At 38.5% G+C, this 26,483-nt stretch overlaps 1 protein-coding gene across 1 annotated transcript in view; it reads left to right on the plus strand.

Moving 5' to 3' along the window:
* The window catches only part of ELP3 (elongator acetyltransferase complex subunit 3), a 95,418-nt gene that overhangs the window by 23,941 nt on the left and 44,994 nt on the right, over positions 1-26,483 (plus strand). The window contains exons 8-10 of the mRNA XM_008150845.3: positions 12,788-12,949; positions 15,768-15,894; positions 23,596-23,789. Coding sequence (XP_008149067.1) covers positions 12,788-12,949; positions 15,768-15,894; positions 23,596-23,789 — 483 coding nt within the window. The remainder of the gene's footprint in view (positions 1-12,787; positions 12,950-15,767; positions 15,895-23,595; positions 23,790-26,483) is intronic.

Here is a 26,483-nt window from a genome sequence, read left to right on the forward strand (position 1 = left end):
TAAAAAAAAAAAAATTCCATTTGTGGCATCTTATTTGCTTTGGTGAGATAAATGTTTACTATAATAGAGTTGGTATTTGTTTTTGAGGGGAACGTCATATAATTTTAAACAGTAGCCTGGTTTGTGCTGTAGAACTTAGAGATGCAGGAAACTATTTTCAGATGTTAACATCTTTGTGAAATAAAGAGCAGCCCAGAGATGCTGTGTTTTGGACATAACGTGTTTTCCTCAACGTTTTTGGATGCGATGTGTATCTTCTTGTTCTCTGTGTTACCTTGCCCAGAGCATGTTCCTGAAAACTGGTTGGGTTACCCAGGGTAGCTGACCTCTCAGGTGGAAAGTGATGAACTTCCTATTTCTTTTACTACTCCTTGATATTAGTTGTTTTTGCTTGCTAACTATACTTGATGTAATACTTTCATTAGCGGAGATTTTTAGTTCAAAGATTAATTTTAAATTCAGTGAGAAATTACATATTGTGACAGATGAGTCAACAATGTTTGAAGTTAAAAGTCTGTTCAAATTGGGGTTAGCTTGTGTGTCCCTGTTTTTTTATCATGTGTCTGATCTGATTAAAGTTTTGTTTTTTATCTGAAAGATTAAAAGTTAGAGTAAGAAAAAGCCCTATAAAGGTGAACCTAGTTATTATTGATGGCAGGTTAGTAGCAAAAAGTATGCTTTATCCTTGCAGATGGAAAAATGGGAAAGCTGAGTGAATAGAAAGTTGAAGGACAAAGCAGGTAAGGTTTCTGTGAAGGCTCATTAAATCAGGCAAAGTGATAATCACTGATTTCTGTCCGCTAGACTGAGACTCTGCAATCATCTCCAGAGAGCAACAATTGCTGGTGACTATCGTCCTCTAAAAGTCATAGCTCTGGAGATGAAAAGGGCCCGCAGTGGGATCTGAGTCACGCATTCGCCAAAATGCAAATTTTGCCAAATAACTCAGAACAACCTTTTAAAATAGTTTTATTCCTTTTTAATCAGCTCTGCCCAGAAGCAGTTTTACATTCAATCTTTAATGCTCCTTGGCTGTTTTCACAAGATGCAATTTAAAAGGGTAGTTACCCATCAAGAAGTGGGTGAGTCAGACCTTCTCCCTGTGGAATTTTTAATTCGCTTCTGGTCCTTCCTTCCCCCCCCCCCCCCCCCCAAATCAATGACTTTGAATCCTTCAACTATGTCTTGCATTTATTAGAAAAGCTAAAGTGCTAGGAATACTGGGTACCAGGCTTAAAAGATAATTCCACAGACTTGCAGAGTTATGAAGGAAGCAGAAGCAGCCTAAGAAGGTCTGAAAGTGACTGCTGCCTTGCTGCCCTGGGCCGTGTTTCTGGCTGACTTCAGAACCTCCTGCGTTTCTGGGCTTTGGCTCTAATACTTCCCCTCCCCTCACTTGATATATTGACCACTTTTACTTCCTCCTTTGGTCAACCTGATTTGTGTAGATGCTGACCTGCATCCTTACCATTGGCAGCCCAACCTAGGATACAACAATCTTAGTCATCTTAAAAAGATACTTTAGTTGTTTTTGTTTCACCATTTTATTGCAAACAAATAAAAATTGAATTTTCCAGTGAACACCACATACTAGTACATGTGGTGGTCTACAGTACTTGTTTAGCTTATCACATATTTATTCAGCTATCCATTCTATTCATCCACCAGTCCCCTCCCCCTTTTTTTTGAGTTGCATTTCAAAGTAAGTTGCAGACTTCAGTACACTTCTCCCCAAATACATCATCATGCCCATCATAACTAGTTTGCTGTTTGTGGTGTCTTCTGTAGTTAGTATCCATACAATGAAATGCAAAGATCTTAAGTGTATCATTTGATGAGCTCGAGCAAGTGCAGATACTGGTGCAGCAAAACCCTTTACCATATAGACCATTGCCATCATCCCAGAAAGTTTCCTTGTATTCCTTCCCAGTCAGTTCCCCTCTGTACCTCCCAGAGGCAGCCATTGTTCTCTCTCTCTTTTTCCCCCTCCTGTAAATTAGTTTTGCCTGTTCTAGGACTTTATATAAGTAGAACCATACAGCATACACCTCAGAGCTACTGCAGGTTTGGTTCCAGCCCACCACAATGAAATGAATAATATCGCAAGAAAGGGAGTCACATACATCTTTTTATTTCCCTGTGCATATAAAAGTTATGTTTACACTATACTGTAATCAATTAAATATGCAACAGCATTATGTCTAAAAAAACAATGTACATACCTTAAGTAAAAATACTGACCATCGTCTGAGTCTTTTGGAGAAAGGAGGCCAATAGACTTGCTCAAATCAGGGTTGCCACAAACCTTCAATTTGCAAAAAATCAAGTGCAGTAAAAGGAGGTATGCCTGTACTCTGCTGTGTAAGGCTTTGTTCATTGCACACAAGATTTTGAGATTCATCACCATCGTTGGATATTTCAGTAGTTACCTTTTGAGTGCTGAGTAGTATTCCATTGTCTGCATAGAGGTCAGTTTGTTTATTCATTCTGTTGTTGGACACTGGGCTGTTTCCAGCTTGTGGCTATTATGAATAAAATTTCAATAGACATACTTGTAAGTCTTTTGTGAATATATGCATTTATTGCTCTTGGATGATAACTAGACATCGAATTGTTACATCATGTGTTTACTGCCAGACGTTTCCCCAAGCTGGTTGTACCATTAGTCCTCCTACCAGTAATATGTGAGCATTCACTTGTTCCACATCCTCACCAGCATATGTTGTTGTCAGTCTTTAGCCATTCTAGTGGGTGTGTGGTGGTGTCTCATTGTGCTTTTAAATTGCATTTTCCTGACTAATGATGTTGAGCACATGATTATATGCTTATGTTTCAGTATATTTTCTTTGTGAAGTGTCTTTTAAAATTTTCCTATTTTTTTAGTTAGCTGTTGTATATATCCCGAGTAGCAGTCTTTTGTTATATCTTCATTTTGCGAATAGAAAACCCATTTTGTGGCTTGTCTATTCATTATGTTAATGATAATCTTTGAGCAGAAACTTTTTATTTTGATGAAATCTAATTTAACAGTTTTTCTTCCACAGTCATTGCTTTCTGTGTCGTCTCTAATAAACCTTTGCCTATCCCGAGGGCAAGAAAATACTCCTGTTTTCTTCTAGTTTCTGTATTTAGCTTTCATATTTAGGCTTATGATCCATCTTGAATTAGTTTTTATGTGTAGGGTGAGGTAGGAGCCCACGCTTGGTTTCCCCCTATATAGATATCTAATTGTTTCACTGTCATTTACTTAAAGACTTTCTTTTCCCCCTGAGATTGTATTGGCACCTTTGTCAAAGCTCAGTTGACTGTATAAATGGAAACTGGGGCTCTCTTTGGTTCCACTGGTCTGTTTGTCAGTCCTTGTGACAGTTACCACATTGTCTTGATTACTTCAGCTTTATTGTGTATTTTAAAGTCAAATAGTATAAATCTTCTCTGTCATTGTTATTCAAGATTGTTTTGGATATGCTAGGTCCTTTGTATTTCTATGTAAAATTTAGAATTAGCTTGTCTGTTTCATTTTAAAACTGTGATGAGATTTGGATCGTGTTAAAACTTTAGAACAACTTGGAGAAAATTGACAGTTTAACAATACTGAGTCTTCCAATCCGTGAACATAGTCCATCTCCTCATTTACTTAGATTTTATTTAATTTCTCTTAGAATAGTCACTATAGAGATATTATAAGCTTTTTGTTAACTTTATTCCAAAATATGTTTGTTGATGCTGTGGAAAATGAAAAATTTTTTCAAATTGTTTGCAACTAGTACAGTTGCTCCTCAGTATCCACAGAGGATTGGTTTCAGGACTCCCCTGCAGATACTAAAATCCACAGATGCTCAATCCCTTATCTAAAATGGCATGATATTTGCATATGATCTATGCACATTTCCCCACATACTTTAAATCATCTTTCCTGTATACTTACAATACCTAATACAGTGTAATGCTATATAAACAGTTGTTAAACTGTATTATTAAGGGGATAATGACAAGGAAAAAAGTTTGTGTGTGTTCAGTATAGACACATCCAGCAATCATCATAAGCCTAACTACATAGTACATGTCAACAATAACATAACTTTAAAAACTTTTTTTCAAATACTTTTTATTCACAGTTGGTGGAGTCTGCAAAATTGAAACCTATGGGTACAGAGGGCCAACTGTATATAGATATGCAGTTGATTTTTGTATATTAACCTCATATGGTATGACCTTGTGAAATTCACTACTGAGTTCTAAAAGTTGTTTCTGTAAATCTACATAAACAATCATGTAATCTGCAAATGCAGTGTGTTTTCCTTTTTCCTTTTGGATTTGCCTGCTTTTCTTTTTCTTGCCTTATTGCAGTGACTGTGACATTCATTACAGTATTAAACAGAAGTGGTAAGAGTGGCTTCTTTGTCTTTTCACAATAAAACAGGGAAAACTTTTAATATTTTAGTATTAAGTAGTGTTACTTTTGGAGTTTTTTTTGTAGATACCTTTATTAGATTGAAGAAAGGTTTTTATCATTAACTCATTTGTCTAATGATTTCACTGCATCATCTATTTAAATGATCATATGATTTTTCTGTATCTATTTAAATACTCACATGATTTTCCTTTATTCTGAAATGTAGATGACTTTGGTTGATTTTTTAAAATATTAAACTAATCTTGTATTCCTAGGTTAAACCCAGTTTGGTCATAATGTATTATCCTTTTTATATATCACTGGGTTCAACTTGCTGATACTTTGTAAAGCATCTTGTGTACGTGTTCATGAGAGATAAGTGGTCTGTAATATCCTTATTTGTAATTTCTTTGTCAGGTTTTGGTATAAGTGTTATGCCAGCCCCATAAAACAAACTTGGGTTGTATTTTTTTTATTTTCTGAAAGAGTTCCATATAAGATGAATGTTATATCATCATGAATGTCTGTAAAAACTCACCAGTAAAACTATCCAAGGCTGGAATTTTCTTTATGGGAGGGCTTTAGATGATTAATTCAGTGCCTCTAATAGATTTAGGGATATTCAAATTATCTGTTTCATCTGTGTCTATTTTGGTAAGTTATTTTTTTCAAGGAATTTGTTTCATTCAAGTTGTCAAACTTTTTGGTATTAAGTTGTCCATAATATTCTTTATTATGCTTTTAATGTCTATAGAATGGTTGTGATCACGCCTCTTAAAATCCTGGTATTGGTAATCTATAGTTTCTTTTTTTTTTCTCTTGATTTTTTTTTTAGAGGTTTATCAATTTTGTTTTTCTTTTTAGAAAATTAATTTTGCTTTTGTTTATGTCTTTTACTTCATTGTTTTCTGCTTTTATTTTTATCTTCTACTTTCTTGGGGTTTACTTTGCTCTTTATTGACTTAATTAAAATACAGAAGCTTGGTCCTCATTATAGACCTTTATTTCTTTACTAATGTAAGTCTTTAAAGCTTTAAGTTTTCCTCTGAGCACTGTTTTAGTTGAATCCCACACATTTTGATGCTGTGTTTTAGTTATTCAATTCAAGATGTTGTCTAAATTTCCAAATACATGCATTTTTCTTGATATCTTATTGTTATTGATTTCTAATTTAATTCAGTTTTGGTCAGATAGGGTCTATTCTGTATGATTTCAGTTTTTTTTAAGTTTTTTTATTATGACTTGTTTTGTGGCATATATGGTGTCTCTTGGTAAGCATATGTGTATTTGCAAGATGGGATTATTGTTATGCAGTTGTGGGATTTAATGGTCTATAAATCAGTTAAATCAAGGTGATTGACCATATTATTCAAATTATCTTTGTTTTTTTTGTTTTGTTTTTTTGTGTTGTTTTTTTTTTTTTCTGTCTAGTTCTATCAGTTGCTAAGAGAGGGATATTAAATACCCAACCATGGTTGAAGAATTGTCCACTTCTCCATCAGTTATATTATGACCATTTATTTTGAAGATCCGTTTTTAGGTGCATATACACTTAGGATTGCTCTGTTTTCCTGATGTATGAGCTTTATATCATTACTAGAGGCCCGGTGCACAAAATTCGTGCACAGGGAGGCGGTGTGTGTGTCCCTCAGCCCAGCCTGTACTGTCTCCAATCTAGGATCCCTTGAGGACTGTCCAACTGCCCATTTACGCCTGATCCCACCGGTGGGATTGGGCCTAAACGGGCAGTTGGACATCCCTCTCACAATCCAGGACTCCATGCTCCTAACCGCTCACCTGCCAGCCTGCCTGATTGCCCCTAACCACTCCGCTGCCAGCCTGATCAATGCCCAACTGCTCTCCTGCCAGCCCGATTGCCCCTAACTGCCCTCCCCTGTTGGCCTGGTCACCCCTAACTACTCTCTCCTGCCAACCTGGTCGACCCTAACTGTCCTCCCCTGCAGGCCTGGTTGCTCCCAACTGCCCTCCCTTGCCAGCCTGCCCCTAACTGCCCTCCCCTGCTGGCCTGGTTGCCCCCAACTGTCCTCCCCTGCAGGCCTGCTCCCCCCGCAACTGCCCTCCCTTGCTGGCCTGATCGCCCACAACTGCCCTCCCCTGCCAGCCATCTTGTGTCCACATGGGCGCAGCCATCTTTGACCACATGGGGGTGGCCATCTTGTGTGTTGGAGTGATGGTCAATTTGCATATTACCTCTTTATTATATAGGATGAGAGTACCTTTCTATCATTGTGAAATGTCCTTTATTCCTGAAGTTTCCTTTACTTGATGTTAAGTTAGCCATTACAGCATTCATGTGCTTCCTGTTTTCCCTGTGTATTATTTTTCCCATCCATACAGTTGTCCCATGTATGTCTCTATAGTGAGAGTGGGTTTCTTGTAGACAGCATCTACAGTATATGGGTCTTCTTGTCTTTTAATCCACTTTTTCAATGTCTGCCTTTTGGTTGTTTGCTAAAGTTTACTATAATTATTGATAAAATTTCATTTTCATTTACCAATTTAATCACCCCCTCTCTGGTTTTCCATAGCCAAGAATAATAGTTTTAATGAATACTGTTATTATCTAATTTTTTTATAATGCTTTTTTCTATATTCCTTAAGGGAATGTCTTCTTGAGAGAGAAGATTCCTTAAGGGATCTACTACAGTGCCTTAAGGATACAAGGTGTTTACTACATGTTGTTAAATGAGTGAAGTGCGAAGAACTGTGCATTTAGAATCAAGAGACTTGGGTTCTACCTTTACTTTTGTTATAGCTTACAATAGGACCTGATTTAAGCCACTTATTTATTCTGTGCTTGTTTCTCCATCTATAAAAGTGGGGAAGTGGAACTAGATTATCTCTAAAATTAATTCTTTCTCTGACATTCTACGATTTGAAGATTTGTATTGGAATGATAATTTCTATCTAAAATATGTGTTCACTAGTTATGATTCATCTAGCAGTCACTTTCTGACAATGAATTTCTATAATGCATTTTTATATATAGCCCTTACATTTGAATGTGAATATAATAGTAAAAGAATGTGTAATGACTGTGATTTTTTTCCTTTCTATTAATAGGTTCTTCAGCTGTCTTTAGGAGTATAAAATTGTAGCATTCTTGTCAACTATTGAAAGAATCAAAACTCAGATATTATGGGTTGTTTTTCATATATGTTAAACCTTGTCAACGAGCATGAAAGAGGGAACAATGGTCCCTGATTAGTCCTTAAGCTCCATTGCCACCAGTTTTGTTTTTCATAGGTAGTACTCATTTAAAAATCAAAATTGTTTCTATTTCTACAGTTTGTGTTGGGCAGAATCCTATTATTTTTTAAATCCTCTTGGCATAGCTATCAATATCCAGGAAGCAAACTTGACTACCATCTCAAAAAAAGAGGTGGGGAGATAGTTATTTTTTAATCCTCTAAGACACCAAACATTTAGCTCAATCATTCTTAAGCGTATAATATTAGTAGCACAGCATTATCCAGAACATACAATTTTGAGATATTTTCCAGATATGATTATATAAAACAATATGTTCTTTGGTGCTACTTCTTAGGAATTACACCAATAACTCCAGATGTTATTGAGCAGTTCAAACAAATCTTTGGCTGTCTAAAGAAGTTAATAAAATCTGCTTACTCATTTTGGGACTGTAGATGCAGGGAAGAGTTTGTACATTGTGACTAATGAAAATTAATATTTCACCTATTATCTACTTTAATTTTATTATTACTTCCTCTAATTCTTTATTATTTAATTTAATAATGGTAAATAATATTTGCCATTATTATATATTTTGCAGTTTGGTTTGAGCAGATCGAGTTTGAGGTAGAGAGATGTCCACATAGGAAACTTTCCACAAGCCTTTCAGGAATAGAGGCCTGGAGCTCCAGTGAGGATTCACACAGGACTGGACTGAGGCACATCTGACTTTTATGACAGAGGTTTTTAAGGAGGTCTGTGGCATATTGATAGTAATGAGAAGTGCTCTTTGATGCCACAGCCTTCTTGAGTGAATCAAAGCACAGTTTCCAGATGATTATAGACTTAACATTCAATGTGCTGTATTTCTTTGTGTCCCTTAGAGCAAGGAGACAGGAAGAATCACTTTTAGAGGCCACTTTCTTCCTTTCTGAAATAGAAGTATGCTTCCCAAGAAATAATATATATCCATTTTTATTTCTGCCACTTCTAGCTTTGTTCTTGGGCCTTGGTTTTATCTGCGTGTCTCATCCCGGCAGCTAGATTGTTAAGCATGTCTGGGATAAGAACAGTTGTATTTTTACTTCCTGTAGCATATCTGACCTAGTAGGTATCTGTTAGCGTTGATTGTCTGAAAGATGAAAGGTAAGCAGTGGAATTACCTAGATGCTGCTCTGGGGGTGAAGAGAGATCTCCTTTTCTTCAGTTACGGCTAATTCATGTGTTCATTCTGCATGTTTGTATTTTTTATATTGAAGGAGTATTTTTGGTGCTGGAGCCTTGAAGCAGCTACCTTTAAATGTGTTGGAGCTCCTACTGCCTTCCAGGAACTTCCTGTCACAGTGGAAAGACAGGCGTATCCACACATAGCGAGGCAAGCTGTATTTAGTGTGGACAAAGTGCTTTAGGATTGGGAGCACATAGTTGTTACTGAGAGGTGGTGGGAAGGTGTCAAGAGAGGAGAAATGTATTTGTGCTATGTTTTGGAGGTTGGGTAGCATTTGATTTTTGTTTGGTTTTAAATTTACAGGTTATTGTCCAGTCTTCACCCCTTTCCCTAAACTCCCCTTGTTAACAATGTTATCAGCATAAATTATCGGCTTAAGTTATGCTTTGCAGAGAACACTGGCATCTTTTACAGTTGGTGCCCCTCCTATGGCATACAGAAAAGTGTAGGATGCAATATAGCCCCACACTGGTGGGGTAGAGGCTTTTAAGATCCTGTACTAACCAAAAAAGGAGCAGTAAAATTGGAATCGGGGGACCTGTGTACAAGTCCTGACTTTGTCTCTTAGAAGCTTATGGTCAGGGTTGGAAAATATTTGGCACACTTCCTAAATGCCCAAGAACTTAAGAAGCCTGTGGCTCCTGGAAGGTGTGGGAGTTGAACTAGGTCCTTAAAGATAGCCATACAGTTGATGACTGTCTAAATGATACCGAGGATTATAACAGGCCATAAAATGTCAGTTCAAATATTTTACTTAGATAAGACAAAAAATGTATGCACATATTTGCATATTAATGAACAATTATATTAATATCTCCACATCTCTGTTAAATGAAGAGGCAGATTCAGTAGTATATAGGACTAAAGATAACGTTAACCAAACATTCGAATAAAAATACAGCAATCTTATAGGAAAGAATACCTTATACTTTGTTCTTTAGGAAAATATTCCATTGTTTTTACATTCAAATTTGATAAGAATTTCTGCTTGTTGCTTTTCAGATGCAAATATAATTCTGAAAAGAAGATAGAGGTAAAAGCCTTTTATAAATATAATACTAGGCTTTTTAAAATTTGAATTATTTTTTATTTATCCATTTCTGCTCCTGCAAAAGGTAATGATATTTCTCCCCAGAAGAAAGACATTTGTGAAACGGAGTTAGATTATTGTTTGAGAATAAGATTTGCCTCTACGTCCTATACTGAATGTTCTGTCTGTTTATGAAGAAACCTTATCATCCCTGCTGCAGTTTCCTCTATACGTCTTGGTTGGGCCTTTGACGAGCTGGGCAATAGAAGATTAGCTAGTGAATTTTCTCTTATCTTCTAGACAAATTCCATTTGCCTACCCTCTAGTTTTTTCCCAGTGGTGCAAGGTACTCTTGTGCTATGAGCTTGCTAACTTCATGGTATCCTTTAAGAAGTGCTGTAGGCTTTATAAAAATATGGATTAATAAGAAGGTTATGATATGATTTTGGAATGTCTGATTCTGAGATGTTCTCATTTAATTAATTAAATATGCTCTGAGTTTTTCTGCTTTTTGTTTCTTAAAGCAACCTTCATGCAGTTTTCTTTCTCCATATGTGTTTGTTTTCATTTTAAAAAATAATTTTCCTCCCAAAACAATAACTGATATTTTAAAAAGGTGAGTTACATTTATGGTATGGCATTACGTTCCTTTGTTACTGCAGGACTTGGTACCCGCCTATTTGTGAGGCATGGGGCTTTCTGATTCGATTGTTTCAGAAAAGTCAAATGATTTAGTATTCTTTCTTAGACTATTTTATAAAATCTGAGCCCTTTTTTTGTCTTATGATTCTTGGACTAGTTGTTTAACTTTAGTCTTATCACCCATATAATTCTATACAGAACCTTATAGAATACAGTAATAAACAGTACAAAAGAATTTGAATGTCTGTAATGAAAGACTTCAGAATCATTCTTCCAGTTCTGTGGTTCTTAACTTTCTTAATAGTTATTACTAATATTAACATTAAATAAGTTTTTATTGACAATAAAGGAGTGTACTTAAAGGAGTAGTCTCAAATGATGGAAATTTTATGATTTTTACTTTTCAAGGAAGAGCTATGAACTTCTTTGGAAAGGAGGAAATTAAATTTAATGGCAAAAAGAAAAAGGCTTGTCTAACCCTCCCCAAATAATCGAAAGTTGAGGAAGGGTGCATCATGAAGAATTATTGGATTCTAGGATATTTAGAGAAGTTGAAAAGGAGAAAAATCTGATGTCTAATGCGGGATTGTTGAAGCACTGTGATAAAATGAAATATAGAGCCTTGACCAGGTGGCTCAATTGGTTCGATTCCCCGTCATGGCACATACCTAGGTTGCGTGTTCGAGCCCCAGGTGGGAGGCAACCGATTGAGATCTCTCTCTCTCTCTCTCTCTCTCTCTCTCTCTCTCTCTCTCTCTCTCTCTCTCTGCCTATCTCTCTCTCTGCCCCGCCCCTCTTCTCTCTCTAAAATCAATTAAAAAACAACAACATATCCTGGGGTGAGGATTAAAAAAAAAGAAAAGAAATATAGAGCAAGAATTTTGAAGTCAGCCGAAACCGGTTTGGCTCAGTGGATAGAGCGTCAGCCTGCGGACTCAAGGGTCCCAGGTTCGATTCCGGTCAAGGGCATGTACCTTGGTTGCGGGCACATCCCCAGTAGGGGGTGTGCAAGAGGCAGCTGATCGATGTTTCTCTCTCATCGATGTTTCTAACTCTCTATCCCTCTCTCTTCCTCTCTGTAAAAAATCAGTAAAATATATTTAAAAAAAAAAAAAAAGAATTTTGAAGTCAGACCCAACTTCAAATCCTGATTTGAATTTTATGAGCTGTGTACCCATGAACAAAGTATTTAATCTCTTTGATTTTCAGTTTCTTCATCTGTAAAACAGATAATAAGACAAGCTTCACAGAGCTGATGGGATCATTTGATATAAATGGAGTATTTGGCCACAGTGGTCTCTGAATATTAGTTCCTATCCCTACATCAACAGCCCCCTTAGCAAGTCATTTTTACTTATTTGAGTTTTGGCGAGCATTAAGGCCATTAACTCAGACATTTTGCATCTAAAGTGGTACTCACTTCTCTGGTATGTGATTTTAACAAAAGAGAAAAGAAGATTCTTAAACCCTTTGCACTCGCTTGCTTTTTTCTCGATTCCTCTTTTCTACTCGGGATTTAATTTTTTAAATACCCCAGATTTTACAAAGCGTGGCAGTAGAATAAAAAACTGGAGTTTCTTTTCATACAAACTTATTTATTTGGATTTTTTTATATTTCAAATTATTGATACATTCAATACAATTCGACATACAAGCTGCTACCGATGCTAACCGTGTCGAGTCACACTCGACATCCGAGTGCAAAAGGTTAATTTTGTAAATCATTGCTAAGATTAATTGGCTTGGCAGAAAGACTTTTCTCGTATGTAGAAGATATTTCCCCCAAATTATTCCTATGATCGTATACATAACTTTCTCCCCTTCTTTAATTTAACATGTCAGAAGTATAGAATGTGAAATAAATAATACAGGTGGTTTTCATTTATGAAAAATCGTTGCAAGGAATTGAAGAATAGGGTTTTGAACATTGAAATCACTGCTTTCAATGAGATTATGGTTGTAGCATACTGCAGAAGAATGATAATGATGATGACAACATCGCTGTAATCTAGTCCAGTCACGTCAATTCTGTGAGGCATAGGTACTGTTATCCTCATTTTGCAGATAATGACACCAGAGCACAGAGAGGTTAATAGCATTCCTGTTTGCATAGTTAGGAAATAACAGAGCCAGGATTTGAATCCAAATAGTCTGACTCCAAAGCCCATGCTCTTAACCACTGTCTTTTTCTGGGTGGACGAAAAGAATACAATCCTTTAAATGGGAGCAAAAGTCCTAAAGCTGTGGCAGGTGGTTTACTTCTAGATTTGCTCCACAGGTATTCTGAGAGGAGCCTCACAAAGTGTATTGGAATTACTATTGAGACCAGACCTGATTATTGCATGAAGCGGCATTTAAGTGACATGCTGACGTATGGCTGTACAAGGCTGGAGATTGGGGTGCAGAGTGTCTACGAAGATGTGGCCAGAGACACCAACAGGTGAGATGATGGCAAATGATCTTGCACAAGCCTTCCTCTTCTCCCTCCAGTTATATCCATGTTTCCTTCTTCCTACCACTCTTAAAGAAAGAGGTATAGGCATTCCTCCTTTTAGAGTCATTCTTCTATCTCTGCTCTGCCTCTCTTCCTTGACTTTCAGTCTTTGTCTACTGGCTTTTTCCAGTTGCCTATACACATGCTTAGTATATCTTCTCTTTCTCGTCTTGTCATAAACAGCCTTTCCCAAAAGGTTTGCAGAAGGCAGGACTCAAGGTCAGTAGTTTAAAGCAAGAAAGAAGGCAAAGGAGAATGGGAACAAAGAAAAGAGTTTGAACAGAAATGAAGTCAGGGTGAGTTTTAAGAGAGATTAGTGTTTGTGAAGCAGATGCCAGTTGACAGGGTAGTGGGAGAAAAGTTGGTGAGGTAATGGGTATAAACGTCGAAAAATTTGGGGGTGTAAGGAAGGAAAGAAATACAGGTTGAGAGAGCCATGTGAGGTTCTCTTCCTTCTAGAACGATATCACTGAGTTGAGGGGAAAAGGTACACTTGAAAGGTTAGCTCTAGAAGGAACTTTGTGATTAATTGGTAAATTAGTAAAAAACAAAAGGTTTCAGGAGTTTATTAGCATTGATCACTGACCTAGGGTGGTGAGGGCAGGCTTCAGGGAGTAGGTTTGTGTTGAGTTGGACCTTAAGGCTACTTGAGTAGGATTTGTGTAGACATGATTGGGGCTGTGCTAGGAGAGGGAAGTAGAGGGGAACTAGGGAGACGTACCTGGTCAGCATCTTAGAATCAACCAAGAAGGATGCCAGGCTAAGGAGGGTGGATCTTTCTGTTAGGTAATAGAGGTCTATTGAGTACCTTTGAGCACAGGGAAGACTCTGATGGGTATCAGGCTTGAGAAGATTAACCTAAATAGAATGCATTCTTGTAGGGGAAGACTAACCAGGAGCACTGGTTGGACTGCTGCAGTGATGAGGAGCTGTGCTAGAGAGGTACCTGTGGAGATGAAAAGTCTCTTGGAAACTAGGGAAGCTTTCTGAAGAAAAGGACATCTAAGCTGACATCTAACTTGAAGGAAGAGAATGACTTAGATGCGGAAGAGAAACATTATTTCAGGCAGAAAGAAAAATATGAGCAAACTGCTGAGGATGGGAGCACATGACACATTTAGGGAATTCAGAGTGGTTTAGTTTAGTTAGAGGTGTAGAGCATGGGGTAGGAAGGTAGGAAGAGGTGAGACTGAAAAGGTAGGCAGAGGGGCCAAATTATGAGGGGCCTTAGAAGTCAGGCCAGGGAATTTGTTTTTAATCCAAGGACAAGTTGTAAGCCAAGCTGTGATAGGAGCATAGCTGCATTTTAGAAATATTACTTTATGGGGAGCACAGGATGGGGATGGATTAAGAAGAAGAAGCTAGAAGGAAGACCAGTTAACAGGCTGCTGTTGTAATTTAAGCAAGAAATGATGCCCTGAAGTGATTGACAGTGTTTGGTGACAGTGGAAATGAGGGTAGGAGAGACTGGGGAGAAGAGGGGCTTGGAGGGAAGATGAGTTTCATTTTACATAAACTGAGTTTTAGATATTTGTGGAACATCCAGTTGAAGCTTGTTTTAGAGCAAGGCTGTCCAACAGAACATTCTGCAATGATCGAAATGTTATTTACCTGCGCTCTCCAATATGATAGTGCAACTGAGGAACGGAATTTTTCATTTTAATCAAGTATAGACTTGAATAACCCCATGTCCCTAATGAACTACAGTGTTGCACAGTGCAGCTTTACAGGGCATTGGCTATCCTGGTGTGGTGTCAGGAGAGAGGTCTAGCCTAATCACATACATTGGGAGGTTATTAGCAAAAAGAGATGAGAAGTTGAAGCCATGGAAATGGAAGAGAACAGCAGAGCGTGTGATGGAACTCATGGTCTCCAGGATTGCTTGGTGGTGAATGGGAACGTTTTGGTGGTGAAAGGATTGACACAGGCTTCAGTCTCGGTAGCTCCAAACTCTCAGTAGAGTTTGCTTCCTACTTGCCTGTGGCACTAGAATGATAAGATGATTGTTCCTCCTGGCCCAAATGATTCTGCCTCGTCACTAAATTATTATATCTTCTCACTTTTTAAAGGACCCTCCAACCCAGCAGAGTGAAATATGTTTTGTACATAGGTATGTGTGTGTCTCCTCTCTTCCTCTCTCTCCCTCTCTCTCGTTCTCTCTCATTTGAAAAGGAAAAGAAATAATAGGATGCTGCTTCTGCATGGTTTTGAGCTCATCAATCTGGTTTCTAACTTAGATATTTGCATTGGTAAGCTTATTTTGTCTTTTGATGCTAAACCGAATAATTTTAGTGTCAGAACCTTTAGTGAGTGCATAAGGGAATTTCTGAAAAATATCCCCAAAGCAAAAATGAGGCCCTGGCCTCATTTCAGTTGATTGGAGTGTTGTCCCACTATGCCAAGGTTGTGGGTTCCAGCCCCAATCAGGGCACATAAAAGAATCAACCAGTGAATGCATAAATAAGTGGAACAAAAAAATCAATGTTTCTCTCCCTCCTTCTCTCCTCTCCTCCCCATCACTCCCTCTTTTCCTCCCTCCCTCTCTCTCTTTAAAATCAATTTTTTAAAAAATCTGAAAAATAAGTAGAAATGATTTACTTCCAGATTTTCTCAGAGGTGGAGATGTAAGAATGACTGTCTGAGATTATCCCCCCCTCAACTATATTATTCTTAATTACATGTCTCAGAGATTGTTTTTCCTCTGTTCCTTGTGTTAACCTTCTTGCCCATTTATTTGTGTAACACATGGATTTTCTCTCCTCAGGGGCCACACTGTGAAGGCAGTATGTGAGTCATTTCACCTGGCCAAAGATTCAGGTTTCAAAGTTGTGGCTCATATGATGCCTGATCTGCCAAACGTGGGACTCGAGAGAGACATTGATCAGTTTATAGTAAGTGTCGCCCTGCACCCGGCTAATTTAGAAGGCCTCTGCACGATGTCCTGCCCTCTCTGCTCTTCTTTATTATTGACTGTTGATTATTTTTCCCATAAAAAGACAGTGCATTCCCATTATAGAGTAGTGGAAACACAGTAGAAAAAGAGGGGTCACTCACAGCCCAACACCAAATAAAGCCCTAACATTTTCATTTACTCCCTTTCAGGATTTTGTTAGACTCAGGTTTTTTTTTGGATGAGATGGTTTATACATGTATACACACAGGCACAGTTACATATATGATAAATAATTCATTTAATAGCTTTCCCACAACACTACAACAGGCATTTATCCTGTTATAGCCTGGTCTCTGTTAAAATGTTAATATACTCAAATATCTGCTTAATTTCCAGTAAATAAATATGCCATACTTTGCTTAATCACTTCCAAATTTTTAAAAGTTGAAGATAATACCAGTTTTTGACAGTGTAAATAACACTTCAGGTAAACAATTTTATGCCTATAACTTTGTGTAATATTTAGGATTATTTTTTTTTAGAAAAAGTACATTTCTGTTGATTTTAAGAGAGCGAGGAAGGGGAGAGGGAGAAGGAAGAGCGAGATAGAAGCATCAGTGTGATATGAAAGCAGAACATCCATCGGCTGCCTCCTACTCACCCCTCCTGGGAATTGAGCCTGCAACCTCAGCATGTAGCCTTACCAGGAATCAAACCAGCGACCTCTTGGCTCATGGGTCGACACTCAATCACTGAGCCACACCGGCTGGGCAGATTTAGTTCTTTAGGATAAATTCCTGGGGTAGAATTATCAGTTAAAAGTATTAATACTTTAAGAATATCACCATATTTCTTATTTGCTTTTCAGAGGGTTGTATCAATTTATACTCATTTCAGCAGGGTTATCTTTTCCCCCAAACAGTTCTCTCCTGTTAAATATTTTTGTATTTGCTAATCTGATGGATAAAGTGCTATTTCAACTTGCATTTTATAATAGTAGTAATATATTTTTCAAATTTATATCTAATAATTACACTTCTTTCATCTTTTTGGAATTGGTATGTTTTTGTCCTCTGACTCTATTGGGTATGAATATTTTTAATATTAATTTAGATGAACACCTAGGTAAGGACATTATGGACTTACATATATTTTACAAATATTTTCCCCAACCTATCTTTGGCCTTTACTTTTGCTCCTGTTTTCAGATCTTTTTCTTGCTCGCTTGATGATTTCTTCAGACACTTCTAAGGTTAGAACTGCCATTTTCTTCTAGAATTTCGTTAATCAGTGAAAGAAAATACTGTCTTCTTGTACTTTCTGTTATTTGAATTTTAATACCTAGTTCTGGGATTTGGTTTTGTGTGTGTGTTTTTTTTTCCCTTTTTATTCTATCATATGTTAACTTAATCCATGTTAGCTTTGTTTTGGGAAAAGAGATTGGTCAAAACTTTTCTTCAGATCCTTAGACAGGGAATGCCTTGGGGATAACCTTTTAGAGAAGATGATGAAAATATTTATCAGGTTATTTCATCCGCAGAAATACTTTTATTTTGCTCTGTTTATAAAAGATAGAATTCACCATGCCTTATTTGTGAAGTTAATAATTCTTTCCTTTTAAAAAGTTTATTATTTTTAAGCCAGTGAATTACAACGGAAAGTCTATTTATAAGATAGCATTAATTCACAGATGTCACTGTTACTGATTGCCCCATATTGACTCTGTAATAGATTTTGAAGCTGATACTCCCTCAGTAGTTAATAGCCAGCAACTCAGACTCCAAGCCTAAAAGGCACCTGAAACACATTTTCTTTAATCAGTTCCTAGATGGGCAAGTGGTATAGCCTGCATTCATAACTTTTAAGTGCCTTTGGAAAAAATGTGTCATGTTTCAAATAATAGCAAATATCTGAGTCTCGGTGTTCATTTTCCTTCGTGTCTTCAAAATACAGTAGTTCCCCTTAGCCATGGGGGATACTTTCCAAGACCACAGATAGTAATGGACCCTACATATGCTGTGTTTTTTCCTACACATACATACCTATAATAAAGTTTAATTTATACATTAGGCACTGGAAGTGATTAGCAATCCTATATAATAAAAAGTCTAATATGCAAATGGACAGAACGGTGGAACAACCGGTGGAACAACCAGTCACTATGACACGCACTGACCACCAGAGGGAGGATGCTCAACGCAGGAGCTGCCCCCAGCCTGCAGGCTCCAGGCCAGCTAAGGCGGGTGCCAGCGGGGTCCTCCTCCTCCCCAATCTCCCCGCCAGTCGCCCCACAGAGGGAGGCAACCAGCCCAGCAGCAGTGGCAGCAGCGGGGGGTGGGGCCAGCGAGTGGGTGGCGCCAGGCCAGCCAAGGCAGGTGCCAGCGGGGGCCCCCCAATTGCCCTGCTGATTGCCCCACAGATTGGCCCTGATTGCCGACCGGACCTAGGGACCCTACTCATGCACGAATTTCATGTACCAGGCCTCTAGTAACTAATAATAAAATAGAACTACTATAGCAATATGCTGTAATAAAAGTCATGTGAATGTAGTCACTCGTTTTTTTTAATACTCACCCAAGGATGTGTTTTTCATTGATTCTAGACAGAGAAAGGCAGAGGGAGGGAAACATCAATGTGAAAGAGAAACATTGATTGCCTCACATATGTGCCCTGATAGGGGATCGAACCCAAGACCTTTTGTTGCACGGGACAATGCCCTAACCCAGTGGTCGCCAAACTCATTAGTCAACAGAGCCGGATATCAACAGTACAACGATTGAAATTTCTTTTGAGAGCCAAATTTTTTAAACTTAAACTTCTTCTAACGCCACTTCTTCAAAATAGACTCACCCAGGCCGTGGTATTTTGTGGAAGAGCCACACTCAAGGGGCCAAAGAGCTGCATGTGGCTCGCGAGCCGCAGTTTGCCGACCACGGCCCTAACCAACCGAGCCACACCATGACTGTAGTCACTCATTTTAAGGAATCCCTTGCTGGAGTCTTCGTGTAGCCCCAGTGCTTTCTTGCACAGCACAGTGCTATCATTCCGTTTATATCTCCTACCCACAAATTTCTCTTTACTAAACACTTATTATGCACTGTGGACCTAACTTTTGCAGTATGAGGTTCAACAGCAAAACCAGCATAAATTTTTTTTTTCTTTTTCACAATTTCACAGATAGGTCTCAGCAACCTCAGAATATGATTATTTTTCTTAAGTCGAGAACTTTCATCTTTTCATATAAAAGAAGCACTTTACAGCTTCTTGGCACATCCTAATTGCCAGCATCACTACTCTTGCACTTTGGGGCCATTATTAAGTAAAATAAGGGTTACTTGACCACAAGCACTACAATACCTGCCAGTCGATCTGATAACTGCGATGGCCACTAAGTGACGAATGAGAGTCCATTGTATACAGTGGACATTCTGGACAAGGGATGAGTCATATCTGGGCGAGAGATGGCATCACAAAGAACAGCAAACAGTCTAAAACATGAATTGTTTATTGAATTGTTTTGTGGAATTTGCTTTTAATATTTTCAGACCATTAAAACTTCAGACCGTGGGTAACTAAAACCCTGGAAAGGGAAGCCACAGATAAGGGGGGCAACTACTGTAAAGAATAGTTTAATAATAATATTGCAAAGACAGTCCTTCATGTAAATAGATTTATCTGCTTGTTTGTGATCTTGAGAGAAACCCACCGGGAATATGAGCATACCATATACCTCTTCTACCTGCATCCTAGCAAATGAGTGACAAAAGAGCTAAAATGAGAAATCTGATTCCTCCCTAAAGAAAAATTCTCTGCAAAATTTATTTATAAATTGCCTTAAAAGAAATAATTTCTACAAATCAATTAGAAAAAACAAATAGCCCAGTAGGAGAATGGGCAAAAACACAAAGATACTTCACAGATAGGCTATTCAAACAGCCAACAAACCTGTTTTATTAAAAACCACAATATTGTTCTTAATCTTATGTTCCTTATTCCTGAATCCTATAATGTATGTAACTTGTTTTTTTTTCCCCACACAGATATTTTAGGAAGTTCTCATTATCTCATATGTAATGCAATTTCACACAGGTATATTTTGGCAAGAGTTTTGAAACTAATTGTGTTCAATGCCCTAGCTCCGTGGTCGGCAAACTGCGGCTCGCGAGCCACATGCGGCTCTTTGGCCCCTTGAGTGTGGCTCTTCCACAAAATACCACAGCCTGGGCGAGTGAGTCTATTTTGAAGAAGTGGCGTTAGAAGAAGTTTAAGTTTAAAAAAATTTGGCTCTCAAAAGAAATTTCAATCGTTGTACTGTTGATATTTGGCTCTGTTGACTAATGAGTTTGCCGACCACTGCCCTAGCTGGTTTGGCTCACTGGATAGAGCATCAGTCTGCGGACTTAAGGGTTCCAGGTTCGATTCTGGCCAAGGGCACATGCCGGGGTTGTGGGCTCGATCCCCCCCAGTAGGGGGCGTGCAGGAGGCAGCCAGTCAACGATTCTCTCTCATTGTTGATGTTTCTCTATCCCTCTCCCTTCCTCTCTGAAATCAATAAAAATATATTTTTAAAAAATTAATTGTGTTCGATATTAAAGGACCCTGTCATCAGGAAATTTCTTTGTACTATATTGGTCCCTTGGTATTCTGGGGGATTGGTTCAAGGAACCCCTCTAGATAATGAAATCCACAGATGCTCAAGTCCCTTATATAAATTGTGTGGTATTTGTATATAACATGCACATATCCTCTCATATACTTTAAATCATCTCTAGATTACTCATAATACCTAACAATGTAAATGCTATGAAAATAGTTGTTATATTTGTATTGTTTAGGGAATAATGACAAGAAAAAAGTCTGTATGTGTTCTGTACAGATGCAGCCATTGTAGGCCTAACAATACAGTACCTGTCAGTAACATTTTTTTTTCTGAATATTTTCAATGTGTAAATGCAGAATCCTCGGATACAAGAGCCAACTGTACAAGATAATGTTCCCCCTTTCATTTTTTATGTTCTTTTTCTAAAACCTACTAAGAAATGTTGGATTTCCCAGACTGATCATATAAAATTCTTTTCTAGTTTTATCTGCCTTTTTTTCTGCTTTCTTATTTTCTCATCTTTATCTTTCAGCCTTTCTATTATATGATTTTTGTTATAGTTTTCATTTCTAAGAGTTCTTATATTCTGGCTGTTTGATTTCTCTACTATCTTGTTCTTGTTTTACAGGTTAATATGTCTTATCTCTCTGATGGAATTACTATAGTTGTTTTCTTTATGTTTTATTTTCCTTTATGTCTTGCTTTTCCCCTCAATTCCTTTTTCTCTTTTTGTTTTGGTCTGCTTTTTATGTTCTAGCCTTCTAGTTTCTAATGATCTTTAGCCAAATGATCATACTTTAAAAGTGAGGGGCTTAAAAACCAGATTGCAAGCTCTATGTAGCTAGCTGCCAGTATGCCTCCCTGAAGGATGTTCATGTAATGTGCTCTCCTTTCTTTAGGGAATTTCCAAATGTCAGTATATGGAGCTCTTATTTAGAGCCATTTTATTGATCCAGAGGTAACTCTCCAACTTCCTTTTTGGGAGTGGGTGTTGTGTGCACATCACAGAAAATCGCAGCAGGGAGTCCACCAGTCAATGTGCTGGCCTTCACTTAATCTCCCTGTTTTCACTCTTGGTCCTCACTCAGGCCTCCCTTTGTACCTGGAATCTGAGTCCAGAGGCTTTCCAGTATCTCCAGCGTAAAAACGGGCGACTGTCTGTAGGAAGGTGATAAGGGATAAGGAAAGGGATAAATCCCTTCATGTACAAATTTTGATCAAGTGTTCTCTCCCACCTGCCCAGGTCCTGGTACTTGTGAGCCATGAACCTTTCTGGGACGCGGGTGTGACTGAGCTGGCCTCATTAGTAACTGTACCGCTTCACAGATACTTTATTTGCAGTTCACTTCACTTGCAAAGTCCTTTCCCAATCTTCCATCCATTTTCTGTCTTTCAAAAATGTATTGCATTCACCTGTTCCCCTCCTGTCTCCTTTGATTTATACTTTTAAAATTTATTATTTCCTGTTACTTTAGCATGTTTTTGGAAGGCCTTGGCTGGTCTTCCAGACCTTGGTTGGTTGGAGCATCATCCTGCACACCAAAAAGTGGTGGGTTTGATTCCCGGTTAGGACACATACCCAGGTTACAGGTTCCATCCCAGTTGGAGCATGTGAAGAGGCAACCGATAGATGTCTCTCTCTGTCTCTCCCCCCCCCCTCTCTCCCTCTCCCCTTCCTCTCTAAAATAAATTTTAAAAAAATTAAAACAAAAATTTAGCATGGTTTTGGAAGGAAAGAAACACATATTTTAATTCTGTGTTTAACCAGAAATCTAGAACCAGTTTTACCTATTATTCTTTTTAAAGGAGTATGTCAGCCCATATATCTCCTAAATTTATTATACAAGTTTCAGAAGTACTTTTCTGAGACCCCATGTTTCTATACGGAATCAAACTAAGAAGAGAATGCCTTGCATGCGTGCTCTTTGTGAATGGCTATAGAATATTTATTAAAGACCTGATGAATCTTACTATATAAATATTTCAGGGGAATATCTTTAAGACCAAATTGTGCACAAAGAATATAGCATTTTAAGACTATGACAAATCAGTGAGAGAGATCAAATACCCTACAGTTAGTTTTCTTTGTAAAGCAAGTTAAATAATGGATAGCTCTGCAAGAATAACATAGCACAAGATAAAAAGCATTTTTACAGTTCAGAAGATATGGTACTGCTGGCTGAATAGATGCTAATGCTAGAGTGGGGGTGAAGGGAACTGTATGAGTCCACCTTCAGTCCTCCACCATATATCCTGCAAAATCAAGATAAGAACAAATTGGCAGTGCAGAGTCGTGGAAGGGAGACTGCCTTATGTTTTCCTGCTACATCCCAAATAAAGAAACAAGGCAGCCAGCTGGGATGATATAGTACAGGAAATGGCTATGTCACAGTAGATGAATTAGATGTATTGCTCATTGTCCAGATAACAAATGGAGAGTGTATGTCCCAGGTTAGGAATGGTGCCAGTTGGTCTGAGGACAAAATAGTCATATCCAGGGATCGGTACACTTTCTGCATAGGCCATACAGTAAACATTTTAGGTTTGCAGGCCAGATGGTGATCTCTGGCACAGTATGTTTCATTATTAAAAGATTATACAGTCTAGAAGTGAAGGTAGGCACTGGATAAATTGTCAGTATGATGATGTTAAGAAAGTGGTAATATAGAACTCAATAGGATTTTTTTTTTACGGTAAGTCAGGCAGTTTATATTTGAAGGTCAGGAAGGCCTCTGAAGAACTGACATTTAAGCTGAGGCCTGAAGATTAGCTAGATGAAGAAAAATTGAGGAACTTTCCAGGCAGAGAAAATTGCCTTTGTAGGGGCGAAAAGGCAAGGTGGTGAAAGTGGCGTGAGGTGACATTGCAGCAATGGACAGGGGCTGTAATGAGGGCTTTGGGTCCAGCAAACATGCTTTGCCCTAATGAGGCTATAAAAACAATGAATTCCTGTTCTGTCTGCATCCCCTCCTTGGATGGAAAGGAAAAGCATTCTAAGGACCAGGTAGGTATGTGAGAGATGCTGGCCCAGATTTGAAACTTGCATGCGTAATCTCTACATAACTAACGGAGAAGTAATCTTCTGTTCTCTATTCACAGGAGTTTTTTGAGAACCCTGCATTTCGTCCCGATGGTTTAAAACTTTACCCTACCCTGGTGATTCGTGGAACTGGGCTTTATGAGCTGTGGAAATCAGGACGCTATAAGAGTTATTCGCCTAGTGACCTGATTGAATTGGTGGCTCGGATCCTTGCCCTTGTGCCGCCATGGACTCGAGTGTACCGAGTGCAGAGGTAGTGTGTTACCTTTTATGCCAGAAATAATCAATGACTACTCTGTTTACAGTTTCTAATGAGAATAATCTGCTTTCATATGGAGGGGTTTGAATTCTTTTAAATTAAAAAAGGGACACCTAGAATTCTGTCTATAGAGAGGGATGGAAATGAAACCGGGTCCAAGCCACTTTGCCAGTATCATATTTATTCAAGAATGCCCCTTTCCCTTCTTCCATGAGCCGGGAGGAGAGTCATGAAGGTGATAAATAGGCATGGTGCCTGGTTCCTGGAGCTTATGATCTAGACCAGGATTTCCTTCTCCTGGTCCACTTCAGTCAGGTACAGGAGTCGGTGTGGGAGCTGGAGGTGTGGCCATGTGTCTGTTATCCCTGTTATAGAGCCTCTGAAAATGAAGAGTAGCAACAATCATTGTTGGCAGATATTAATGTAAATATCGAGAAAGTGATATATTCCTGATGGCATGAAGGAAATCAACTTTTTTTCATAGGAGAAAGAAATCATGATCTCATTTGCAATTATGGGCCTTTTAAGAATTTTTTTTACTGGAAATATAACATTGAAAAAATTCTAGAAGCTATAAAGTTACCTACTTATGTACAGTCCTAACAAAACCATTCCTCTGTTGGTCATTAGGCACATTTCCACCTCCCTGTTCCCCTTATCTGCGGGAGATTTGTCCCAAGACCACAGGCACCAGTGGTTACCTGAAACTGGATAGTAGTGAGCCCTATGTATACTGTTTTTTCCTATACATTTACACCTACGTGTAGGAAAAAACAGATACTAAGAGACAGTGAGTAGAAAATTCAGCTGTTGGAATTGTTTGCATTGTCCTTCCCCTTTTTCTACCTTTCTGGAACAGTTGAGTTCAGAAGACGTAAGGAGGTGCTGAACAATGCAGGCGTCTCACTTGGAGAAGTAGGGAGCTGCAGGGCCAGAGCTGGGTGAGAAAGAAGCGTGTTCTTGTGAAGAAGGCAGTGGTGTGGTGCAGGCTCTGAGAGCCCAAATGTGGTAAAATGGGCATTCTCGCGGGGCTGATCTGGCACAGGCTGTCAGAGCTGAGCAGGGGAGGGGGATGTGTCTGAGAGGATGCAGAGAAGAGGACAGCAGCAAAAGATTGGTTACTTGCAGAAGGTTGATCTAATAGGTATGCCTTAATAGTAGATAACATTAAGGATAATGGGAGCTAGCTAGGTTTAAGGAGAAAATTAGAATGTACTCCATGGTGTTTTGGAATAGAAGTTTGTGTGTGTGTGTGTGTGTGTGTTTATTTAATGGCCATATTTTGCATTTTTGTGCTGTTTGTTGGTGACTGTACTGTTTAAAATGGCCCCAGGTATAGTAATGAAGTGTTGTGTAATGTTCCTAAGTGTAAGCAGACTACAGTGTGCCTTATGGAAAAAATATGTGTTAGAAAAGCTTCATTCAGCCAGGAGTTATAGCACCATTGGCCTCAAGTTCAATATATATGGTGTCCTTACACAGAAACACAGGTAAAACAAGTTATGTATTGCTCAGTTGATGACATTGTTGCACATAGGAACCTACTCCTGTATTTCCTCTAGGAGCAATGTTAATGATATTCACTAATTAAATGTTCATGGCAACTTTGTAGAACATAACTACCACGAATAATAAGAATTGACTGTACGTTGTTTCAAAGTACCTCCCACAATGTCTTGGTTAATTAAAGTAGAAAAGAGAAGCTTTGACCATGGAGAAGCCTGGCAGCTGATCAATATGAATATTATTAGTAATAGTACAGATCCTGATATCACTTCTGTATTTCTCAGCCAGAACTCCATAATCTGAATCTGATCATGAGGAATCACCAGACCCAAATTGAGGAACTTTCTAAGAAAATAAGTGGACTATAATCTTCAAAAGTAGGGGATTGAGGGAAGAGTTCCATTTTGAAGGAGACTAAGGAGACATGACAGCTAAATACAACACAAGGTTCTTACTGGATCCTTTCGCTGTAAAGGACCAAGATCTTTGAGACACGGGTGAAGCTAGAATGGAGTCTAAGGTTAGACAGTAGTGAAGTGTCAATGTTAATTTCCTGATTTTGGTGGGCGTATTATGGCTATATAAGAGAATATCCTTGTTGTAGGAAATACTTCAAGTATTTTGGGAGTGTTGGGACATTGTGTTTCCAGTTTACTTTGAGATAGTTAAGGAAAATAATTATTTGTAATGCATTTGGGACTTTGTAACTTTGAGATTGTTTCAAAAAATTTAAATTAATACAATAGAAATAAAGATGCAATAAATATTACTAGCAAAGACAAAAGGGAAAGATTATATGCATTTAACTGACTGGGGCAACCAGAGATACTACTTCCCAGGAACAGAGTGTGGCAGAATCGCTGTCGCGTGGCTCTCAACCTGCTGATAGTGATGCTGTCCGCTAGGAATGCCTGAGGTACTTGCTTGGCCTGATTATTGGGGTGAGCTGGCACAGACATTTACCCCACATTTGGGCTGAGGGGTGTGAGGGAGGGTAATGTAGTGGCAGGACCAGCCTCAGGCTTTCTATTATGGCTACAGGATACACTGCACCAAAATCCTCAGGGAACTTTGAGGAGCAGGATTTATTATTCACAGGTCCTTAAGGGTACCCAGGAAGCCCAAGGAGCACAGCAAGTTTGGGGGCATGGGGAGAGAGCACAGACCTAGTGCTCTGCCTTT

Source organism: Eptesicus fuscus, chromosome 6 (genome assembly GCF_027574615.1).
Source record: "Eptesicus fuscus isolate TK198812 chromosome 6, DD_ASM_mEF_20220401, whole genome shotgun sequence".
Taxonomy (NCBI): Eukaryota; Metazoa; Chordata; class Mammalia; order Chiroptera; family Vespertilionidae; genus Eptesicus; species Eptesicus fuscus.